Source organism: Sycon ciliatum, chromosome 10 (genome assembly GCF_964019385.1).
Source record: "Sycon ciliatum chromosome 10, ocSycCili1.1, whole genome shotgun sequence".
NCBI classification, from domain to species: domain Eukaryota; kingdom Metazoa; phylum Porifera; class Calcarea; order Leucosolenida; family Sycettidae; genus Sycon; species Sycon ciliatum.
This window is the reverse complement of record NC_088652.1, coordinates 21529713-21552910: the sequence shown is the minus strand read 5'-3', so window position 1 is coordinate 21552910 and position 23198 is coordinate 21529713. Positions and strand designations below refer to the sequence as shown.

The 23198-nt window shown below is 48.3% G+C and overlaps 1 protein-coding gene across 1 annotated transcript in view; it reads right to left on the bottom strand.

Annotated features, from left to right (window-relative positions):
* The window catches only part of LOC135825853 (uncharacterized), a 34688-nt gene extending 18702 nt beyond the window's left edge, over positions 1-15986 (bottom strand). The window contains exons 1-9 of the mRNA XM_065338484.1: positions 15793-15986; positions 13434-13561; positions 12150-12265; positions 11354-11464; positions 10498-10581; positions 9204-9381; positions 7551-7641; positions 6475-6508; positions 4717-4850 (exon numbers count right to left, since the gene is read on the bottom strand). Coding sequence (XP_065194556.1) covers positions 4717-4850; positions 6475-6508; positions 7551-7641; positions 9204-9381; positions 10498-10581; positions 11354-11464; positions 12150-12265; positions 13434-13549 — 864 coding nt within the window. The 5' untranslated portion in view covers positions 13550-13561; positions 15793-15986. The remainder of the gene's footprint in view (positions 1-4716; positions 4851-6474; positions 6509-7550; positions 7642-9203; positions 9382-10497; positions 10582-11353; positions 11465-12149; positions 12266-13433; positions 13562-15792) is intronic.
* Between the last annotated feature and the right edge of the window lie 7212 nt (positions 15987-23198).

Genomic DNA, 23198 nt, shown 5'->3' with positions numbered 1-23198 from the left:
TTGGCCGTCAGAAGAAGAAATAATACCACCATTCTTGCGAAACTAGGCTGGAGGCTGAGTTTTCCGCATTCGTAGAAACGCCACCATCCTCTACGGATCAAGGCGAAGACGCAACTCCTAAAGCGGTGGGAGGTGAGTAGATCAGACCCACCACAAAGTGGTCAAAGACCGAAAAATCCCATTCACGGCATCCATGAGCTGTCAGAAATCAGGTAACTTGGGCTAGAGGGAGAGGGGTGGATGGGGAGAGGGTTAGGGTGGCAGGGAGGGGGGGGGGGGGCAGCAGAGGCCACTGGCATGGTGTACCGGAAAGTACTTCCATTGTTCATTTTTACATCAGAAAGCTTTGACCGCGAAGAGTGAAGGTTTGGACATATACAACAAGGACAGGTGTATAAATAGAGAGAAAGGAAGGAGTATGCAAGAATAGTCAAGTTCTTCCGACCCTTCGCCACCACACTATCGGGTCGGCATCCTGTTTGAGTATGCAAAAGTAAACCAACCAACCAACTAGCCAATGCACCCCATCAGTGGGCTTCACTTTTATGGGGTGTTGGCTGTTTGCAGCTTGTAGATACACCTCACTATCGTAAGTTGCTGTAAGACATGTAAATATAATGAGGAAATAAATCTAATGTTTTAACGACTGGCATTTCTTCGTTATAACTTCTGTTCATGCTGTAATGCCTGGCATGTTTTATGTGTGGATATGCCCGAAAACTGCAAGATCATTAACTTATCCTCTCGTTAACCTGTGAATTTTGGACAATCGTTAAATTTGTGACTCGTTATAATAATGGTGTACTAGCTGTGCTAGTACTTGTTAGCAACAATCCAAACTAGCGCACACACTGCACTGCATTGCTTTGTACCGCATTCAAGACTGACGTCATGCGCTTTGTTTTGCTGCGTAATCACAAATGGCACCAGCCCATTTTGCGGAAAAGAAAAACAAATCTTGCTTGCCCTGTTGTGCTCTTCCAGACAACGGATCGTGCTTCAGCAGTGTTTCTTTTCCTTTCGTAGCTTTGCTGCCAGCCCGAGTGTCACCTCGACACTGTATTTCTTCAGTATGTCTGACCTAACTGTCGACACTGCCAAGGCAATGCCTTGCCAAGCCCCCGCGGCGAGCCTTCTCAGCGCGGCTTGAATCCGAAAGGAAACTTAGTAAAAGTATTTTACAGGGCCGTTTGCTGGCACAACTAGCCCTTGGTAGTGAGGTCTGCTCCGGCCAGGAGAACCAGCAACATGACACTGACAGTGCGGACACGGCTCGCGAGCCCAGAAGCCCGACTTGCACCAATGCCTCCTCCGCCAGCTCAGGTGACGCGGGCTCAACGGATCTCTGCGCTCCCGTAGATCTACGTGACGAGGTGTAGTCGGCTTTGTCGGCCGCCATTTTATTATTATCGGAGAGCATTGTACCGCTCCTCACCCAAGGCCAAGGCAATGCGGCTGCTGCCGCCACTACGCCAGGCCAAGCTCCTGTAACCCACCCGATCAGCCACTTGCACCAGCTGTGCCCAAGGCTGTGCAAGAACGTATCTTGCGAGGGGAGTTCGTAGATTTTTCAAGTTTGTTGCTTGAAATTCTTGCACACTTCCGGCCCAACATTCCGGCTGGTTCACAGCCCGAATAACGATAGCCATCTAAATATCGTTGAGTCGGATGACCGTACGCGAAGCAGGTGCGTCGCAAGGTTCACGATAATTATACATGTAGCTACCCGGCTCGAGGCATGGACCACATACATGTCTGTTATCACGGCTGCTGCCCTGCACCGCACTGCTGAACTGCTGAACTGATTGCGTACCAGCAGTTGATCCTGACTGCTAACCGCCAGTTCTTCCCAAGCGCGTGGCTAGAGTACGACCGCCAGCTGCGGCTGCTCGTGGCCCAGTAACCAGGCACGAAGAGGTTGGACACCATCAACGTGAACCTATGGCAGATAGCTGTCACAGGCCATGCACACCCAAAATGCGCTCAATGTAAGACGGCCCATCCAGGGGCGGTTTGTGTCCTTTTCGTCCCCAAGCCAGCAGCATTTACCTCCAGTGGTCGCAACCATACCAGCGACGGCCAAGAAATCTGCCGCAACTTCAATGGAGGTCGCTGTTCTTCGTCGTCGTGCCGCTTCTCCCACACCTGCAGCCAGTGTGGCAAGGACCACCCATGCATCATGTGCAACCAGCAGCAGCGCGGAGCCAATCGGCCACCCCGCCGCTCCTAGCAGAATGGCTACTGAATAGCTTGACTCGGTACGTAGCTTCTTTCCTATACACTCTGCAGACACCACACTGCTAGCTGCCCACTTTGCCCGCCTGTTACGTAACCACTCATATCAATAATGTGTTGTGTATGTTCTCCATGGCCTGCGCCGTGGCTTTACTCTTGGATCTGCCGGCCAACACGACATTTCGGTTTTCTCTAATAATCTACCCTTGGCTTTCACTCACTCGGCATTTATATCCGAGCAATTAGCTGCTTCCTGCGCCCGCAGCGAGACCACAGGCCCATTTCCGTCACCTCCATTTCAGTTCATGCGCCGCTCTGGTATTGGTGCCATCCCCAAAAAGAACGGCAAGCTGCGAATGATCCACCATCTGTCTAGTCCGGAAGGCACCGGCGCGAACGACAGCATTCCTGCCGAGCCGCTCTCTCTCTGCACTACGCGAGCATTGACAACGCGATCAACATCATCATGTCATGCCCACAGCCTGTGTATTTGTCCAAGCTCGACGTACACAGTGCATTTCAGCAGATCCCAGTCCGCCGTCAGGACTTCGCTGGGAAGGCTCCTACTACTAGGAGCGCTTTCTGCCTTTCGGCCTCCGCTCCAGCCCAGCCGTCTTTGACTCAGTAGCCACAGCAGTCAACTGGATCATGCAGCACGAGTTTGCTATAGATCACCGGCTTCATTACCTCGATGACTTTCTCGATATCTCCACTGGTTTGGCTGCAGCCAACCAGCAACTCACCATCCCCCTCCGGGCATTCACGTATCTCGGCACTCCTCTTTGCTCCATCCCAGCTCGAAGGGCCATCACCATCATTGACCTTCCTTGGTATTTTCCTAGACTGCGGCTACCAGAGGACAAGCTGTCCGAGATCCGTTCGCCACTCATGGCTACTATCAGCGAGCGCAGCATCGGCCAGCGTCAACTCGAGTCCCTCCTGGGGAAGCTCACTTTTGCTGCCCGAGTCATCGTTCCTGGACACACATTCATGCGTGAACTATGATCAGCGTGCCCTGAACTGTATCTGTGTATGCGAGTGCGGTGCATAAAGCCCACCTTGAGAATGGGTTTGCCGGCCCCTTAGTAGATGCGAGGCTTCTGGAGAGGGTGTTGAAGGGCATCCAGCGATGCCATGGTACGGCTGTACTCACCCCTCGCCTTCCTATAACTATGCCAATCCTACGACACCTGACGGATGCACGCCGGAAAAGTAGTATCCTGAATGGCCATGACAAGCTGCTCTACCAAGCCGCCATGCTGCTTCTTTGGATTTCTTCGGTGTGCTGAATTCACTAATGGCATCACACGGGGCTGTACTAGCTCCCCTGGTGACGGACGCCTGCAACTCTTCCTGCTTTCATCCAAGACGGACCCATTCGGTAAAGGCGTTACTAGTGACATTGGCCCGTCTGTACCGCCGTACTGCCCGGTCCGTGCCATTGTTAGCTACCCATTTGTCACTCGTCGCGAGGGACCAGAGCAACTCTTGTTCGTACTCTCGAACAGACAGCAGCTGACCAGGCAGTCATTCACAGTAACAGTATGGTCTCTTGTCACTGCGGCAGGTGTACCATCCCAGTCGAACTACTCCGGGCATTCGGTCCACATTGGTGCAGCCACCACCGCTGCTATGGCTAGTGCCCCGACTCCTTCTTCCGAGTGGCAGGTCAGTGGAAAGAGCGATGCGTGTCTATGCTACATCCGGACTACAACAAGCGCTAAGCGCCAGCTATCGTCCCGGCTTGCTGCCGTGCCATGGATGCCATGATCCCCAACTCGGGTGAGTAATGAGCTACTGAACTCTAGCTGCGCAATGCTTGCCTGTGCTGACATAAATTGACCCTTGCTGTGCGTCAATAGTGCTTAGCTAACGGAGTGCTGGTTTCATGGGTCCACTCTCACAACTGGTGTTATCTAGCTATTTGCTGCGGCTCTGCCTTGCGCTATTATTACATCCATTTAGCATTGCAGCTCTACTTTGAGCTAACAGCAGCTCTACTTTGAGCTAACAGCAGCTCTACTTTGAGCTAACAGCAGCTCTACTTTGAGCCAACCGCAGCTCTACTTTGAGCTAACAGCAGCTCTACTTTGAGCTAACCGCAGCTCTACTTTGAGCTAACAGCAGCTCTACTTTGAGCTAACAGCAGCTCTACCTTGAGCTAACAGCAGCTCTACTTTGAGCTAACAGCAGCTCTACTTTGAGCTAACCGCAGCTCTACTTTGAGCTAACAGCAGCTCTACTTTGAGCTAACCGCAGCTCTACTTTGAGCTAACAGCAGCTCTACTTTGAGCTAACAGCAGCTCTGCTCTGAGCTAACAGCAGCTCTGCTCTGAGCTAACACCAGCTCTACTTTGAGCTTCAAACCAGTTGTTTCGAAACCAGCACTCCTCAATCCAAAGATGCCTCTTTGTTGACTTGTTTGTGTGAGGGATGGGGCTAACATATCTTACGGTAGTACATTGCACGCCCAAACTGTACCTCAGCGTTTGTCAGTATGGCCAGAATGTCCGCAGTCATCTTGGTCAGGTCGTTGCCTAGCAACAGGGGAGCTTTCAAAATGCACCAGAATGCCATGTGCGTTTTGTACTCCTCCAGTGTCATACCTCCGTTGCCTGTGCACACACGCACACAAACACACACACACACACACACACACACACACAGAGTATGCAATACATTGTGTGTGTGTGTGTGTGAGAGAGTTACTCCATATTGCTGCAGTGAGGTTGCTGTTCACAGTATTCTACTGAGCTGCTCAACGAATTCCGATCGCGTGAGTAAAATTCGCGCCCTGCACCAGTTCACCATCCCAGTGTCCGCAGGTCTAGAGCTGCATAGCAGCACCCGACGCGGCATTGACTCCCTTAATTGCATTTCATTGAGCAGCACTGAGCTTCAACAACTGACTAGGGTAAGTCACTCTTCCACAATCCCAATGGCCAGTTCTCATGCACAGCCGGGTGAAGGGAGGTTTGTAGACCGTATTATCTCTAATATAAGCATGGTCCTTTATTTTTCAATGTACCTTCGCCCCGTGCTATTAATGGAGACGTTCCTTTATTGAAGACTGTTCCATTATTATTTCAACCTCATTTCAGAGGCATGTTGCCATGCCAAATTCATGTCAGACACACACATTTCAGGGGGTTTTCGCCGGTACAGATAATGAATTTACACAGTGTGCTTATAATGGAGACTGAGCACTTTATTTTTTGAATGCCGCCCCAAGGTGTTCTATTATTGGAGACGTGCTATTATTGGAGACTGTGCTTATATTAGAGATAGTACGGTATACAGTCAACATTGAGAATAACGACCCTCAGTTGGGCACCGTGTTGTGTTGTTATTCGCGAGATGTCATCATCAATGAGGTTGAAAGTATGCAATAATATGGCTACTTGGTATGAAGATAGTGTCGATATTCGTGATTTGACGGTGTTATACCTGAGGTTGTATTCGCGCGGTTGACTGCAGTGACATTCCAGCAGGCAGTCTAAACTGTCCATACTTCTAATCCTTGCATACTAGAAACACTGTCCTGTGAAACGTGAAATGCATTACTTTGAGTGGCTGCACTTCATGACACTTGAGTACCACACAACGCTCCACGCGAATCAACCGACAAAGGAAGGTGTCTGTGCTCGTGTAAGGCTAGCTGTGTGAGTCTTTCACAACGCTTGTGCAGCACGCTCACAATATGTAGAAACACACAAAACTACAAGAGGGCCAAACATTGACGCCCCCAGTTACTGATTGAAGGGGTGTCGGTCGCAGCGTCTGCAATATTGACACAAGGCACTGGGTGGCAAAGCCGGCATTCTTGTTGGCCTAGCATTCTAAATAAATCCTTGAACCCAGGCAATGAATGAGAACCGTATAGGTACAGTGCTGGTGGCATGCTTGTATGCAAGGGGGGGGAGGGGGTCTGACAATGTTTGTGACTTGATACACTGGTGTCTTCCATGATCGCCATGCCAGCATAAGCAGTATATGCATGTGGTAGGGATACTCAAAGCCCTGCTGATGAGACCTAACAAGGTTGAAACAGCTAGCTGAAAGGAGCTCGAGGGTTATTCATTATCCATAGTTATTCATCCCCACCCCCACCCCTCACCCACAGACACACACAAGCCCTCACATTCACACTCACAAACACATACACACACCCTGGCAAAATGAATACCAAGGATTCCTTCGCATTAGGAAAGGAGGCAACCAGTCTCTCATTTGCCTCACCTATTTCCAGCATGTCCAGATCGTTCCAGAATCCCTGCACACAGCAGAAGAATACACAGAGTGACACGTCATGTTCCGAGCACAAACACTAGTCAGTGCAGCCTGGGGTGATAAACACACACACACACACACACACACACACACACACACACACACACACACACACACACACACACACACACACACACAAACACACACACACACACAAACACACACACACACACACACACAAACACACACACACACACACACACACACACACACACACAAAAACACACACACACAAACACACACACACACAAACACACACACACACACACACACACAAACACACACACACACACACACAAACACACACACACACACACACACACACAAACACACACACACACACAAACACACACACACACAAACACACACACACACACACACACACACAAACACACACACACACACACACACAAACACACACACAAACACACACACACACACACACACACACAAACACACACACACAAACACACACACACACAAACACACACACAAACACACACACACACCACACACACAAACACACACACACACACACACACACACACACACACACACACACAGAGAAAGTATGGTAGAGGGGACACTGTTCTAAAGTACTTTACACTGAACTTCTTCACCGTAATCAAGAGTAGATAACCTCCAGGAGTGTGAACTGCCTGCACAACCTCTATACAGTGCTGAGGCGGCAGAACTGCACATCACGTGACATGGTTTAAAAAGGTTACGCTATCGAACAGTGCAAAGTGACCACAAGAGAGTTGAACCAAAGCAGGGTCGCGTACAACCCTGTATCCATCATGCACAGGGTGCAAATAATGTGTGTGGGTTGGTCACGTCATGTGATGTCCTGTCGTCGCAGACCCCGTAGCTGGAGTTGCACACTCTTGAGGGTTATGTACTAGTGGTGTAGTGCACTGTCCTGTGCTGTACTGTCCTGTGCTGTGCTGTCCTGTGCTGTGCTGTGCTGTCCTGTGCTGTCCTGTGCTATGCTGTACATGAGTGTACGGGCTGTTGGTACTTACAGGATGTGCATACTGTGAAAGGTTCTGCTTCTCTCCCTGCATGACCAGACTGAGCATACTGCCGAAATTGTCTCCAATGTCATGACCAACACTGTATACAATGGGACACACACACACACACACACACACACATATGCAGACACACACGTCCACAAACACACACATATGCAGACACACACGTCCACAAACACAAACACACACACACACATACTTCTTTGAAGTATGCATCACAGCATTTGGACACACGCATATAGACAGCACCCAAACTTCCCTGCTTTTGAAGAGCTAATTCAGTACTTCAACCACACATCTTCATAATGTCCAGGAGAATATGGACTGATATTGAGCACAAGCTGCAAAATGGTGTTTTACCAAAATGCACAGAGTGAACTCTTCTTAATAAAAACTCGGATGTTGAGCCAATAGTAATAATGTGAAGAGAAAAGGACTTATAAGTTACCAGTTATGTTTAACAGTCCACCAAGGTAACCAAGGTAACCAAGGTAACCAAGGTAACGAGATAATATTACTACAGTCAGATAGTGCGACAACAAACTCTCCTTCCCAAGAATTTAGCTACCATTCTCTACAGGTTAGTGAGAAGTGAGAAGTGCAAAATACAACAGTCTAGGCCATACAGTGACTGTAGCACAAGTCAGTGGTGTGAGAAAGGTGCTATTTGTTAAAGACATTAGTACTTCACTAGCCCTACATGCAAATCTGGCACCTTCCTGTGAGGCGGTATCTGTGAAGGAGGGGGGGGGGGGCTCTCTCTCTCTCTCTCCCCCTCTCTCTCTCTCTCTCTCTCTCTCTCTCTCTCTCTCTCTCTCTCTCTCTCTCTCTCTCTCTCTCTCTCTCTCTGGGGGGGGGGGGGGGGGGGGGAGAGATAGAGAAATATGGTGCCAAATGAGACTACTCTGCAGTTCTAAGTCAGCAAACACGGGGAAAGCTCTCACACAGCAGAGAATGTGTGGAAAGCTCGCACCCCGAAGCAAACATGAAAAACTCTCGCCACACAGCAAGCATATAGAAAGCTCTCGACCAACAGAAAGCATGTGGAAAGCTCACACCCTGATGCAAACATGACTGTCTTAGCGCATACATATACTGCAGTTCACGTTCACAACGTAAAACTGGGCAAGCAGTGCTAGCGGCTGCAGTCTAGCGGCTGCAAGGCCAGCGCCCAGTGGCCGCTTGACTTCTCAACGAATGTCAACATCCACAACACTACTAGAGAAACCAGGCACCTAAATTTAGATTTCACCCTAAAACGGCACTGAAATATGCACTGTACGTGCAGGAAGCGCTGGTTACCTAAAATTATACACCACACCTGAAACCTGGCAGGTCCCCGACACCAAAATTTAACTGCAAATAAAATTACACTTTATACAAAGTTGAACTCGGATAGTGAGCCAACTCAATTATGGTGAAAAGGGAGAAGGACAAAATGTTACGGGTTATGACTAACTGTCCACCAGCGTAACCAGATCATATGTCAGATCGCCAATGTCTCAGTACTCCTTGACAGTCTCGTGCCATTTTGTCGCACTCGCTGACTCTATATGATCTGGTTACATTGGTGGACAGTTAGTCATAACTCGTAACATTTCGTCCTTCTCCTTTTTCAACATGTTATACAGTGTATTTTACCGTCTCATGTTGGACACATTGTGTGCGTTGGCTATGGGCTCTGAACCCTTGACGCTGTGCACCATGGGCCTGCCGGACGCATGGATGCCTTCAAACATGTGGCCGTAGTCGGTGTCTGCATTGCCACCCTTGGGCACGTTGCAGTCGTCGTTCTTCACATAGTCTACACCCCATGCAGCTGTACACAAAACAAAACACACGGGATCGCCGTCACACACAAACCCATGATCTCACCACAGTGAATGCTGTATAGCAGGACATTTTCGGACGGGAATATTTTCGCAAAAAGCCGCATTTCGACCTTTTGTACGGATCATATTTTCGCACAGTGCCGCATGCAAAATGCACGAGTTCGCACGCAGTACCCCCGTGCCAAGGCGCATTGCATGCGTGTTATGGCTAGCTAGCTGTGACTGCACCGCGCCACTACGCCTACGCACTAGTCCTGGACGGGAGCCAGTTCATGATGTACTTCATGTATTCTGTACATAATTTCACATGAACGAATCTTCGTACGGAATTAATTTTAGTACAAAAGAGGCTGTGTACGAAATCGTACGAAAATAAATTCCGTCTAGTGCGAAGTGCCCGTGACTTCGAGGTCCGGACAATCGAGGTATGCGTGTGTCCATTACAATCGGTTTGGCGAGTAACTCTGAGCTCTACTGGGGAGAACGGATAAGCTTGCTGTTCAGTTTCCTCGGAGACAAGAATGCAATACTACTGATAGGAAGGACACACTTTCCTACAGCTTGCCGTCCGGAGATTAAGAGAAGTAGTGGTGTGCACGGGTAGTCGGGTACCCGTGCTACCCGTGGGGACCTCGGGTAGACGGGTACAGAACAGTACCAGAAAACTCGAAGTAACAGATGACATTATGTACAGTGCATGTGTACAAATTCATGTAATACTCCGTAAGTCTACCATGGTCTGCCCAGTGAGTGCGTTCGATTACGAACGCGAATCGATTACGAACGCGAATCGATTCACGAATCGATTCATGAATCGATTCGCGCTATTCACATCACCCGATGTGAATAGAGTGAATGGATTCCGAATCGATACCAGGGCTCATGACATGAAATTCGAACGACTTGAATGCATGCGAATGGATTCATGAATCGATTCAAGTGCATAATCGAACGCAGCCAGTGTGCAACGGAAGGCGTGCAGTGTGGTGCTACCATGGAAATATTACCCGACAGGGTGCCCGTGCCACCCGTGGAAAACTACCCGAACCCGGTACCCGAAGAAAATGCTACCTGACTCAGCCCTAAAGAGAAGTGTTACGTACCGTATGTCTTGGCATCGATCATCTCGTGTGAGTATGACCCGGGACGGTGCTGGCACGTGTACGTTCCACGGTCCGTGTACAACCCTGGAACAAGGGAGATTGGTAGATAAAACGGAAATGTATGTACACGTGGGCGTCGGTGCGCGCACACACACACACACACACACACACACACACACACACACATGTTATACACAATCTTCATCATTTTGCGAGAGCTGTGGCAATAGGCCCAGTGAGAAGGCAGATTTGCCTGTGCTTCTGGTGAAGGAGAATAAAGCTAAACAAACAAACACACACACATACGCATACACGCGCGCGCGCGCGCCCCCCCCCCCCCCCCCCCCCCCCCCACACACACTATTTAACAGTCTGCCGTCTACACTCAACGGCCGATAACATTCTCCTTTTTCAAACTGGTAGTTGCCTTGAGCTGGTTTAGGAGCAAAGCAGTGGGTCCCAATAGCTTGGCTATGGCAGTACAGCATTTCACTTGAAGGGCAACGTCATTTTTCATACATTGCCAGTGGACCGAATCTGTTATGATGCTCAACATAGGGTAGTGGATTTGAAAAATTCAAAATGGCATGCCCACGTACTATCAAGATTGTCCATCGTCAGTTGACTCCACCATTGTAGACAGTGATCCATGCCAGCACATACATGTACACATGGATCAGCACATACACACACGCACGTACGCGTGTACATACACACACGCACCCCCCCCCCCCACACACACACACATGGACACCCGCCTGCAGCCCCCTCCCCCATCCCATTCCGCCGGCATGGTGAATAGCGATACCCTTTTCCGAGTTTTCTTTTCAGTAGCTGCCATTGTGTGACTGCTTACCAAACATGAGCCCCTTAGACTTGATGTAGGCAATCATGCCGGTGAAATTCGGGAACTTGGTTTCATCCTGGACTATCACGCCTTCCGGAGTGCGGCTGTGTTGCCAGCAATCTGCACCAATATACACACACAAACAATAGATACTGTAGTTCAGATCAGTTTGTCATGTGACAACATTTGTGCAGAAAGTGATCACGTCATGTGACTGGATTTGTGCAGAAAGTGATCATGGCATGTGGACAGTGGAACCAACATGGCCACTGACATCATGTGACCTATAGATGCACACGGGTTGAGTAGAGTTGGAACCAACACGGCTCATGTGAAACCACTCCAAATCACAGAAATGTTCAGCACTCAGCCCTAGATCACTACAATGCAAACCATCCTGAACGAAAGGTGATCCGCACCATGATCGTACTGATCGTACCCTATGTGACACTCCTGCAGTTCTACAAGCTAGTAAACAGCTAGCCCAGCACGGTACGAGTTTCCCGGCGGGATCGGTTTACTGGACAGGGGCGTCGGACACGGTTCGGTCACTACACTATTGACCGTACAACGTTCTGCCCCAGGTACCCCGTGAAGCAATAAAATACACTGATCTGGGCTCTAAATTTCCGACTCCGCCACCCTCCCCCACGAGTAAATTGTACTTCAGGTGGCTGACCGCACCACACTAAAATACCTTCCGACGCCCCTGCTGGATCATGTGAATACAACATTGGACTTAGCAAGCTAGAACCGTCAGTAAACCGTTCCCAGCTATCCTGTAGTATAAATGCACGCGGCTCACCGTCCAAGTTAACGTAGACATAGCCGGCCTTCTGCAAGCCAGAACTGGCAAGCAGATCAGCAGTGCTGCGAATGAGCTCCTCATTCAGTCCGCAGCGGAAGTGGTTCCAGGAATTCCTGTGCCAGGGGCATACACACAGGATACATAGCAACACGTACATGCACACGTATGCGCTGTCATGGATTATGTTGTCTAATGGGTGTTTCTAAAACACGAAACTCTGAGTGAGTATCGGCAGAAGAAGACTTGGTTGTGTCATTGCTGTATGATTAGTGTATTACTGGTTCCGTCCAGTGGACATAGAGCACTACCATATTTCTCCGAATATAAGTCCCACCTTTTTACACTAAAATTCAAAGGTGAAAAAGAGACTTACAATCGAGCGTGACTTACTACTGAAGTCAATATATCAAATCAATATTGCTCAAACCTGAAAATGGGGGTGCGACTTATAATCGAGTGCGACTTATAAACGGGGAAATATGGTATACGCAGCCTGAGGACCTTAGACAGCTGTCTATGCACTGTTATAAATACCGGTATAGCTTTTTTAATCGTAGAGTAAAACCTGCCCTAGCCGGACGCCCTCGGTGCAGTGGAAACTATCCTGATAATGACGGGATGTCGCTTGATCCAGGGGTGCATGCTCGATCCACAGCACTTTGGTGCATGGAAGTGTGTCCGGTCAATACAGGATTCCGCTTGGACTGGTACAGTCTCGGCAAAACACATGTCCCACTGTACATGTACGGAAACCCCCTCGATAGGCGAAAGCCTTTGGGAAATCCTTAAACAATAAAAATTACAAATTACTACAAAATGTCATGTGACCTGTTCACGGTGTACTACAAAATGTCATGTGACCTGTTTACCGAGTACTACAAAATGTCATGTGATCTGTTTACCGCGTACTACAAAATGTCATGTGACCTGTTCACAATGTACTACAAAATGTCATGTGACCTGTTCACAATGTACTACAAAATGTCATGTGACCTGCTTACCGCGTACTACAAAATGTCATGTGACCTGTTCACAATGTACTACAAAATGTCATGTGACCTGTTCACAATGTACTACAAAAGGGCATGTGACCTGTTTACCGCGTACTACAAAATGTCATGTGACCTGTTTACTATGTACTACATGGTGCATCACTTCTCTGTGATGTCTAGGATCTATACAGTACTGCCAGGCTACAAAGAACGCTGCGCCGAAGAACAAACAGACTAGAATTTTACCAGATACATGATCGTACTGAAATGCAACAATTCTCCCACTTACCATCCCATGGGTGGAGTCAGCGCCACACCATCACCGATGACATGTGTGCCGTCCACACCGACACGCAATGCAGCTAGCACCACCACAGCGACACTCAGTACGATCGGCAGAGCCATTCTGGACACACGCTGAACAAAGCAGACATTGCAGATACAGTAAAACCTGGTACTACAGACCACCGTGACTAGCGACCAGCCTGGTACTAAAGACCACCTTGACTAGCGACCAGCCTGGTACTAAAGACCACCGTGACTAACGACCAGCCTGGTACTACAGACCACCTTGACTAGCGACCAGCCTGGTACTAAAGACCACCGTGACTAGCGACCAGCCTGGCACTACAGACCACTTTGCCAGGCACGGACGGTCTCACATTCATATATTATGGTCGTGCGGTGCAAACCTCCAAGTAAGGACCACCTGCCACTAAAGACCGCTTTCTCTGGCCCCAAGGGGTGGTCGTTAGTCACAGGTTTGAGTGTACATACAACCAAACACATGGGTATGCACACACATGCATAATACAACTGCAGTAAAACCTGTCAAGGTGACCACTCGGATAAGGCGACCACCTGTCCTAGAAGACCACTGCAGCCAGGACCAAGGGATGCTATTTCCAGTCAATTGGCCCTGGAAAAGGCGACCACCTGGTTACAGAGACCACATTTTGAAGGTCCATTGAGCGGTCGTCTTACACAGGTTTCACTGTACTCGGTTTGGCTCAATATATTTACATGCATAAGTTGTAAAATCCCGCTAGAGCGCCCCGTCTCTCCCATGTGTCCCTCCCTGACTTCTTGTCAGGGAAGTGAGAATCCTCGTATGACTCTGCGAAGTGTGATGCCGTACCGCACTTCAGACGCGTGCTGGACCCGGTTGGAAATGGACGCAACAATCCACACCCTTTTGACCAGGGATCACACAAACCCTGGGTTTTTTATGGGTCTGTATGACTTCCTGCTCTTGACCTTTGGTCGGTGCACGAGACACACATACAGTTTTCATGGGCGAGTACTTTTTCATGTAGTGTCGAATGCGGCAAGTAGGACTCGCCCATCCGCCCCTCCCCACCTGGACCTACTCGAAGGGTGGCGGAGGTAGGGGCGCTCTGTCGGGATTGTACGGTAAAAACTGATGTGGACACGGAAATCCGGCGGCATGACCGGACCAGTTTGATCGTGGTTTTAAGCGCTTATTGGATTATCCAGTTTGTCTGGACCGATATCGTGCAATTTTGTTTGAAAACATTGGGAACGTTTAGCTTCTCATCAACAATTTATTTGCCCAGGTTCAGCAGTCCTTATCTGCTTGCAGTGGTGGTGTGGAGTTGGAGTTGTTTGTCAAGCCCAGTCATAGTGGTGTGCATCTGTCATACACATGATCGTTACCGTTGCAGATGAAGACGTCAGTCGCTGGGGAGCAATTCAGACGTGCCCACAGGAACTCCTCAACAAATGCCAGCAAAGCAAGGGGAGAGAAGAAAGTAGACCAGCTTCTAGCCGACAACACCTACCCACAGCATGCCATTAGCACAGCCAAACACAACGCCAGCAATCCACGCAGATCATGCCGAGAGCACCCACCCACAGCCATCCTCCAGGCGCCATTCGCGAATGCCCGTTTGGCTCGTGATGTTCGCCGTACCGTACGTTCGTTCAGTAAAGACGTCCGTGTAGTATTCCAGCCTGGTCGCTCGCTAAAGGATAATTATGTTGATGTCGTCATAGTTGTCTCGCCCTGAGTGCCCAAGAGTGCACCAGAAGAAGAAGAAACGACGATGAAGGCCTGTTGAGTGTCGTGCCTGTGATGCCGTATACACGTTGGTCAATGTGTGTCCCAGGATGTCATTTACTCAACGTTGTGCTCGGTATGTGAGGAAGAGTATGTTGGTGAGACGGAAAGAAATGTTCGTAAACGTTTTGAAGAGCATTGTGGAGAGGCAAAAACACGGGCAGTGGGCACACCGTGGGGAGAACATTACGCACATCACCACCCACATCACACCGACGTTGCCGTACCCGTCACCAACGGTTCAATTCTCGCCACCCAGTCATCCCTTGCCAACCGTCATATCCGTGAAGCTATGTTTATTCGTGATAGGCATCCGTCTGTGAACAGGGACTGTGGCTGGAGGCTTCTGGACAAGGTGTGAAAGGTGTGAAACTTGTATGTACAGTGCTTGGTCTGAGTGTAGGTGTTGTGTTGGATTGTGCCCTACATGTGACACTCCAAGCGTGAGCTTCCGATGTGAAATAAATAATATTATAAAATTTAATAATAAAATGAATTACAAGATTGATTGGAGACTAATACGGAATAGCAAAACGCTCAACTGTCAGTATTTACGTTGTTCACGTACCGTGCAATTGATGAAGACCGTTCAGAACTCGCTGTCGGAATGGACAAGATCGCTATCCTAACGGGCAGGACGATAGCTAACACCTACACTCCTTCCGGGCGTTTGACATAAAAGCACGAATGTTTGTCTTGCTCTTCAACGTTGCGTTGGGAGACTGGGTGGACAGTCGAGTCAGCAATGGTGACGCCAGCGGACTACAGGTCTAAAAACATGGATTTGCGTGTCACTATCAGAAAATCGCTACAGTCGTCTGTAGAGTGTAGTACAGAAGCTTCGCGCGCTATGCTACATCATACATGAGTTACGTACATGGCAAGGCATGATGTTGATGACCATGAATGAGAATGGCATGATGACAGCGTAGGCGCCTAGGCATAGCTAGCATGCACGAGACTTGACTTCTGACAAGATCAAAATCCGATCGATCTCAACCTCCCGGCTGCCGACGGGTCACGTGACTCACGCGTCCGACCAGGGTGCATGCAGGGTGCGTGCAGGTCCGACTCTGTGTCACATCATTATCATGTACATGTACCGGCACATTTTGATTTTATTATTTTTTGTACAATGTGTATGGTACATGTAGTACAAAAATTATATATACAGTCGGTATCGCCTATAAGGTTGGCGGCTATAGTAATATACCGGATATAGTGATCAATTTCTCAAATTCATTTTCATTTGCCATAACTAAGTATACACAATTATCGCGTATAGTAATAATCGCCTATAGTAATATATCGCCTATAGTGATCACATTCTTATTTCAAAAGACCTTCATTGCATTATTTTTGCATCGATTATAGTGATTGATGTAAAATCAAGTGGTGTCAGAGGAGAACAGGGTGTTACTTCTTCGTGAAGAACTAACTTGTCCAGTGTTGTTTGGTGAGTTCTGCTTGTAAAAGTTGCCAAATATGCCTCCATCGTGAGGAAATGCTGATGTTGTGTGACATGAGCTGTAGCCAGCTATGCAGTGCGTATGTGCACGACGCCCTGAGTCGTTTGACACCCCACTCGCATACATTGCATGCAGTATCGGTCATAGTGATATATCGCTTATAGTGATAACATGCTCAAAATCAAACACCAACGCTATAGGCGATACTGACTGTATATAAAAAAAAGTAAATTATCGTGTCCGTTCCAGAAGGGAACTCACGACAGCCGCTAACACCCGATAAACCCTAGCGGCAGATGCAGCGCCTAACGGTGGGGGTGAGTGGGTAAGTCTCACAACCACTGGCACAAGTGCCGAAAACGACCCCATTAGCTGCGTCCATGTACCCCTTGTGCCTGGTCACAAGTTCCTAGTTGACTGTGGGTAGCAGCACGGCTGGAAAAACCGCTCCCAGGCAGGACTTCAACCAGGTACCTCTCGTATCTCAATCATGGTCTTTGACCAACCCACTGTGCCTGCCTGGTCAACAGAACAAAAGGGCAGCTCAGCCAGATTGCCACCCAGATAGGCATTATATTGGCGGATAATGCTCGAAAAGGTGGCAGATTCTGCTCGAAAAGCAGTGAAATTGGCAGAACCATACAAACCTTATGGCGGGCAATTCCTCGAATTCTGCTCCATTTCTGTATCCACATACCAAACATGCATGAAACTTACCAGAAAAAGTACCGAATTCTGCCAATTTTTCCGCCGGCATTATCCGCAAAGGCCTACACCCAGAAGAAGAGAAAGAAGGGAGAAGAGAGAGAAGAGAACGAATAGAAAAGGAAGGGGTAGGTTTGCACAAATGAGCTCAATCTCGTCTAAAATGATCCATTGTTCTGTGACAGTAATCTTCGTACATGTAGTTCATAGACGCCAATATGGTATACTAGTACTATGACACTCATAGCATTCTTATTCATATACCCCTACGAAACGCGTCCAGGCTATTCTCCGCAGCTACTGTTAGGCCCCACGTTCCAGCGTTGTAAATTGGTACTACCGGTATAACATTCCCTCTGTCTCTACTGTGAAATACCTCGGTATACTAATCGATGAGCATCTAACGTTCCGCCCACAAGTCGAAAAGGTGTGTTCAGCGGTCTTCGCTAAACTAGTCTGTTTTGCTCATGGCCGTCGCAATTTATCAGCTCCAGCTCAGTGAACTTTCTACTTGTCAATTATACAGTCTTCTCTAGCATAATAATGCGTATGTGCATTGTTTGAAAACTACCCTATATAACAGGCTTGTAACGGTCAGCCATATTGCGATGAAGAAGGCATTCGGTTTAGATAGAACTACCCCAACTGCATTAGTTCTACAACGGTGTCATCTGTATTCGTTTGAGGAAAGAGTTAATTTGAAACTACTAGTACACATTTTGGTCTATCGCTGCTTGTCATCAATTGCTAGCCCCCTATCACTGTTTCTCCTGCGTTCAGCTGGCCCGCACACAAATGCTCGTACTCGTGGCCAGGATACAGCTGCCTTAGTACTACCGATATTACCTACTGCACATACCGTGTTTTCCGGGGTATAAGCCGCACCCCCCTTTTTGAGGCAAAATATTGACTAAAAGTTGGTATTCGGAGTATAAGCCGCACCCACAAACCAAGATTTTTCACACTCATTTAATGGCCTTTCCACAAATTTATTATGGTTATGGAGCTAAATACAATGTTAGATCAGATTATGAAGATTAGTGTTAGTGCACCACAGGTTGCTGCAGAGATGTTGGTGTATTGCTGTACTGTGTTGACTACAGATCACTCCATGCCATCTGCACTATCTTCAGTCTCGCGCGAAGCTGAGTCGAATGACATGTCACATGACGTCAGCATGCATACTGATGTATGCTAAGCATTCATTCGCGCAAGCATATTCGGTGTATAAGCCGCAGGGGCGATTTTTGGTCCGGTTTTTAGCGAAAAAAAGTGCGGCTTATGCCCCGGAAAATACGGTGCATATATTGGGTATGGACTGCGCTCAGTTTCTTTTCTGGCGGCAGGTCGGTGGAACGCTCTTCCTCCAAACTGTCGTCAGGCACAATCTGCTGGTACTTTTGCTCACCTCACAAAGATTCACCCATGGTTCCCTGTAACAAGGACAGGCCTGTTGGGACTCCCCTAGTCAAATAATAAAATACTAACAAAGGCGTTGTGAAGGCGCAGTCTCAGTTTTTCTCCAACGGCTTCGATCTTCTCTGCGCTTCCAAAGGGCCCACATCGACTTAAACGCAGCCATTGCTGGCTGCTTTCTCCGTGAAACATCCTCAAGACCGCCAAACAAGGACCGAAGCTTCTTTTACCCCTCTCTTGCCCCCAACATGCATGGAAAAGGATAGCTTGGAGTCAACCATAACTCCGAGGAGCTTGAGGTGTGGCTGTTGTGGGATGACCTCCCCTCCAAAGTGTATTGCGGGGACAGGCCAAGGCTGCTGTCGATGGCAGGAGATTCGTAGGAGCTGCGACTTGGATGGTTCAAACTTAACCCTAGAACTACCAAAATTTCAACTACCCTAGAAGTACCGGAGGCATCATATGACTCCACCGGACTTAAACATACCTCCTTGGAATTTTTTTCGGCAATATGTGTAGAAACAGAAGTCCTTGGGGTAAAATTTACCTTTTAAAAGGAAGAACCAATGTCAGGTGCACCATCTTGGAGACCAGCAGCTGGCATTGCGCGCAGCGAAAGGGCGACCTCTCGTCAGTTTACGGAAAAATAAAAGAGCATTTGCTTGCCATGCTCATCCTGCAAACTCTACATTTCAGTCCATTACCCAGGAAATGGCTGCTGCTGGGCCAACCTGCTGGACTATTCTCAGCCAGGTTGGTCATTCTTTGACTACTGTGATAAATACATTTACGAGTGAAAGGAGAACGTGGTGTCGCGACTCATAGCAAACGAATAATTTCCATTCGACGTAGTGTCCGGTGACCATCTTCGTGATCAAACCTCAAGTAGCAGAATAGTTCCTGGAAACTATTTTTAGGGATTTTACTTGATTATATGGCGTCCATTCCTATCCAGCCGAAGGGCCGTCGGCAGATTATTGCGGGTACAGAGGACGCCTCTTGCGTAAATTTGAGAAACTAATGCCATGATATTGCTTTCACTCAAAGTAGAGTCCTCTCCAATTTTCTGTTTTCCCTCCTAACTTGTGCACTTGATCATGACATGCCATCATATTCCGGTCAATAAATGCAAATGATGCATCTGCCCCATCTTCAAAATTGTGATTATCTCGGAAAAGCCCGCAAACTTCGGAAGCAACAACCGGTTGCGCACGTTCGCGCTTGCTTGATGCAACACATTTTCCACTATCTACCAATTTTGCCAGAGAACCCAGCTTCATGAAGGAAATCCTGCCCGAGTTTTGGAGATTGATGTTCTGTTATGTGTATGGCTCCATAGCTTTATCATCACCATTATCCTCTTCAACGCGGCTCCCTTGACTGCGGTCCTGTATCAGACTGATCGAGAAGCCGGAGCAATTAGTATTATATAATTATATCTTCATCTGGAGCATACAACTAAGTGTCTCTGTGTTCGGTCACTTCTCGCGCACAATGCTCCAGGCACTCTCCTCGCATTTATCCCCAAACTCCTGCCCAAAAAAATTCAAAATCAAATGAAATGTTTTATCGGCAGCGACACTGCGCCTACTGAACATGGCTTCCGCCAGACCAACGTAAACTCAAAGGACGTTCCTAGATTATTATAACTGCCCTGGCACTTCATATCGTGCTATGCTGCAGATGACATAGTGAATCACTTTCCAAACTTAGGACAAACAAATTTGTCTGTTTCGGCAGGATTCGAGATTATGATATTGACCATAAGTTATAACGACACGTGAAATGTGCATATTAGCATGTCCATATGTACAAATCACCACCTTCATGGCCCCTAATCTCCTTACTCCCAAATGTAATCCTCTTCACGTTATTCACGTATGGTTCTAAGCCAAATTCTCCCTTTTATTGATGCCTATGGTATATGGACTTATGGAGTCATATGATGCTGCGCGGTAGTTCTAGGTACTAGGTAGCACCCCCTGGCATTTCGGAACTGTTCTAAATTTTTGAAAACACAACCCACTGCCATTAACAAAATTAAATTATTTGATGAGATTCTAAGCCCCATATAACAGCAATCCCATTTTGAAATTCGCAAATGCATCATATGATGCCTCCGGTACTTCTAGGGTTAACATGCCACTGTGTTCCCCATGCATGTAACGCATTGACGGAAGCTTGGAGACTGTCAGCTTGGTGTATGGCATCATCGCGTGTATTGACGCAGGCATACAGCGTGGTGTCGTCTGCAAATGTTCCCATTTCAGACCCTGGAGCCAGGCAGCTATCAGCATCATTTACATATGCTAGGAACAGGGACGGTCCAAGGATGCTGCCTTGTGGCACTCCTGCAGAGATCGGATAGCGATCGGAGCTCTTGCCGCCAATGACCACTTCCAGCGAACGACCTGTTAAGTAGTCTCTAAACCAGTCCAGGAGGGCGCCCTTCACACCGATGTTCCGCAACTTGTGCAGTACACCTGTGTGGGAGACTTTGTCAAAAGCCCCAGCGATGTCGACAGCAAGCACCTCCACAGATCCACCAAGGCCAGATGTGGCCGACCACTTGTGGTGTAGTCCCGTAAGTTCTTGCAGGTTTGCTGAGTCGAAGGTTCGATGGACTTCTCATGTTCTCTGGATGGCAGTCGTGAGTCAGTCAACTAACACTTGACAAGTGTCAAGTCAAGTCGGCGGAATAGCGCGAGCTCCAGTGTGGGAGCAAACCCATTCCTAAACAAAATCATCGCCGAAGTCGCAACCTCTATTTCTCCCAAAACAGGGGGGTGTAGGCTCTGCCTCGCGGCTACAAAAGCTTCTTCCTTCCTACTAAGTACGTTTTTGTCGTAAGTTAGTAACTTCTGCATGCTGCACCGCGATCGCGCAGTCTCCCGTGGGAGTTGTACGACTCGTATGACCCCTGACCCCGACAACTCCCGATCGATCATATAGCCTTATTTTTACTACTATTCACCGTATGCCGGATCGCGGATACGTGATAGCGTACAACAAAAACTGTCGAGCGTTGTACTAGGGATGTCAGCGCGGACACTGCGCAGGGCTTTGCGCATTCAATGATGTAATCGATTTTTCAACGCGGCGATGGCAGACTGAAAGAAAATGGCGATCGCCAAAACCCGGCTCAGTGAGTCGGTATTTGACGACTCCCCGATGCAGCTCGACCTAGATTTCGAAGTTTGGAACATTTTTAGAGGGACAGAGAGAGAGAGAAAGAGAGAAAGATTACTCAAGCTAATGCTTCAGTAGAGTCACTAGAAGTTCTGGGCACACTGATAGGCTAATATCATCTGACGATTTCCACAGCTTGTGCCGCTTGTTGCAGAGCATAAGTGAAAATGCGCCGCCAGAAGATCGGCGATCGTGAAGTCGGCTTTGGGTAGATTTGGCTTTCGCCATCCCGAGAAGCCGCTCCTGTTGCCTGTGAGAACCAAACCACGTCTCAACACGACTACTCGAACAAAACCCTGTCCACACCTGACAATCGATGTCTCTGGAACAACGGCCCATATGCACGGCGATATGTCAGAAATGCAGAAATTCACAAGAACGAACACCGTCACGTGGAGCATGAACGCTTCGGTCAAATTTCCTGCAAGCTCTCAACATCCAACATCAAGTATTTCTGCCGGGTTTACCATTGAATCCAGAGCTTTTCCCCGGTTAAATCCAGAGATTTTCAACTCGGAGATCGTGGCAACGATCGGCATGGTCGCCATTTTCCGCTCTGACAGAACCCTGTCGTTTGGAACGAAAACGGCTTCGCGCCTTCCAACGAAAGCTACAAATCGATTCCAGAACACATGGGCGGCCAACATACCAAACAAGATCCCATTCTGGTAAGCAGGTAGCCTGTAACCACCATCTCCTTGCAAGGAAATTTCAGCCATTTCTCCTTCGCTCAAGATCTCAATTTTCTGCAAAAAATAGCCAGTGTTTGGCAAAATTTCTGCATGCCACTTCTAATGCGCGTTTGGCTGCATGCGCGAACTGCATGCGCAGTGCACGCGCTGAGATCCCTAGTTGTACACCGTACCGGGTTTTTCATTGTTTGAACTGTTACTTCTGTTGCACGAAGCCAGAGGAGTAGAGTTTCTGTTTCTCCAGCGGATATTTGCGCAAAATTCGTGCGAAATCCTCGGAAACTTCGTACCGTCCAAGCAAACAAAGGGGAAACCGGAGCACTATGGTGTTTGCGCAGGGACTTGGCCAGGAAACTCCAAACATCCTGTGCGAAACAACAGACTCTCTGCAGTTTACTACACAAATCTGTTCAAATCTTGTTGTCGTTTCTGTCACTGACTGAAAGGTCTTGGGCTTTGCGTCAGATGGTCAGGAAACAACAAGCACTTGAGTTGAAGCAGGT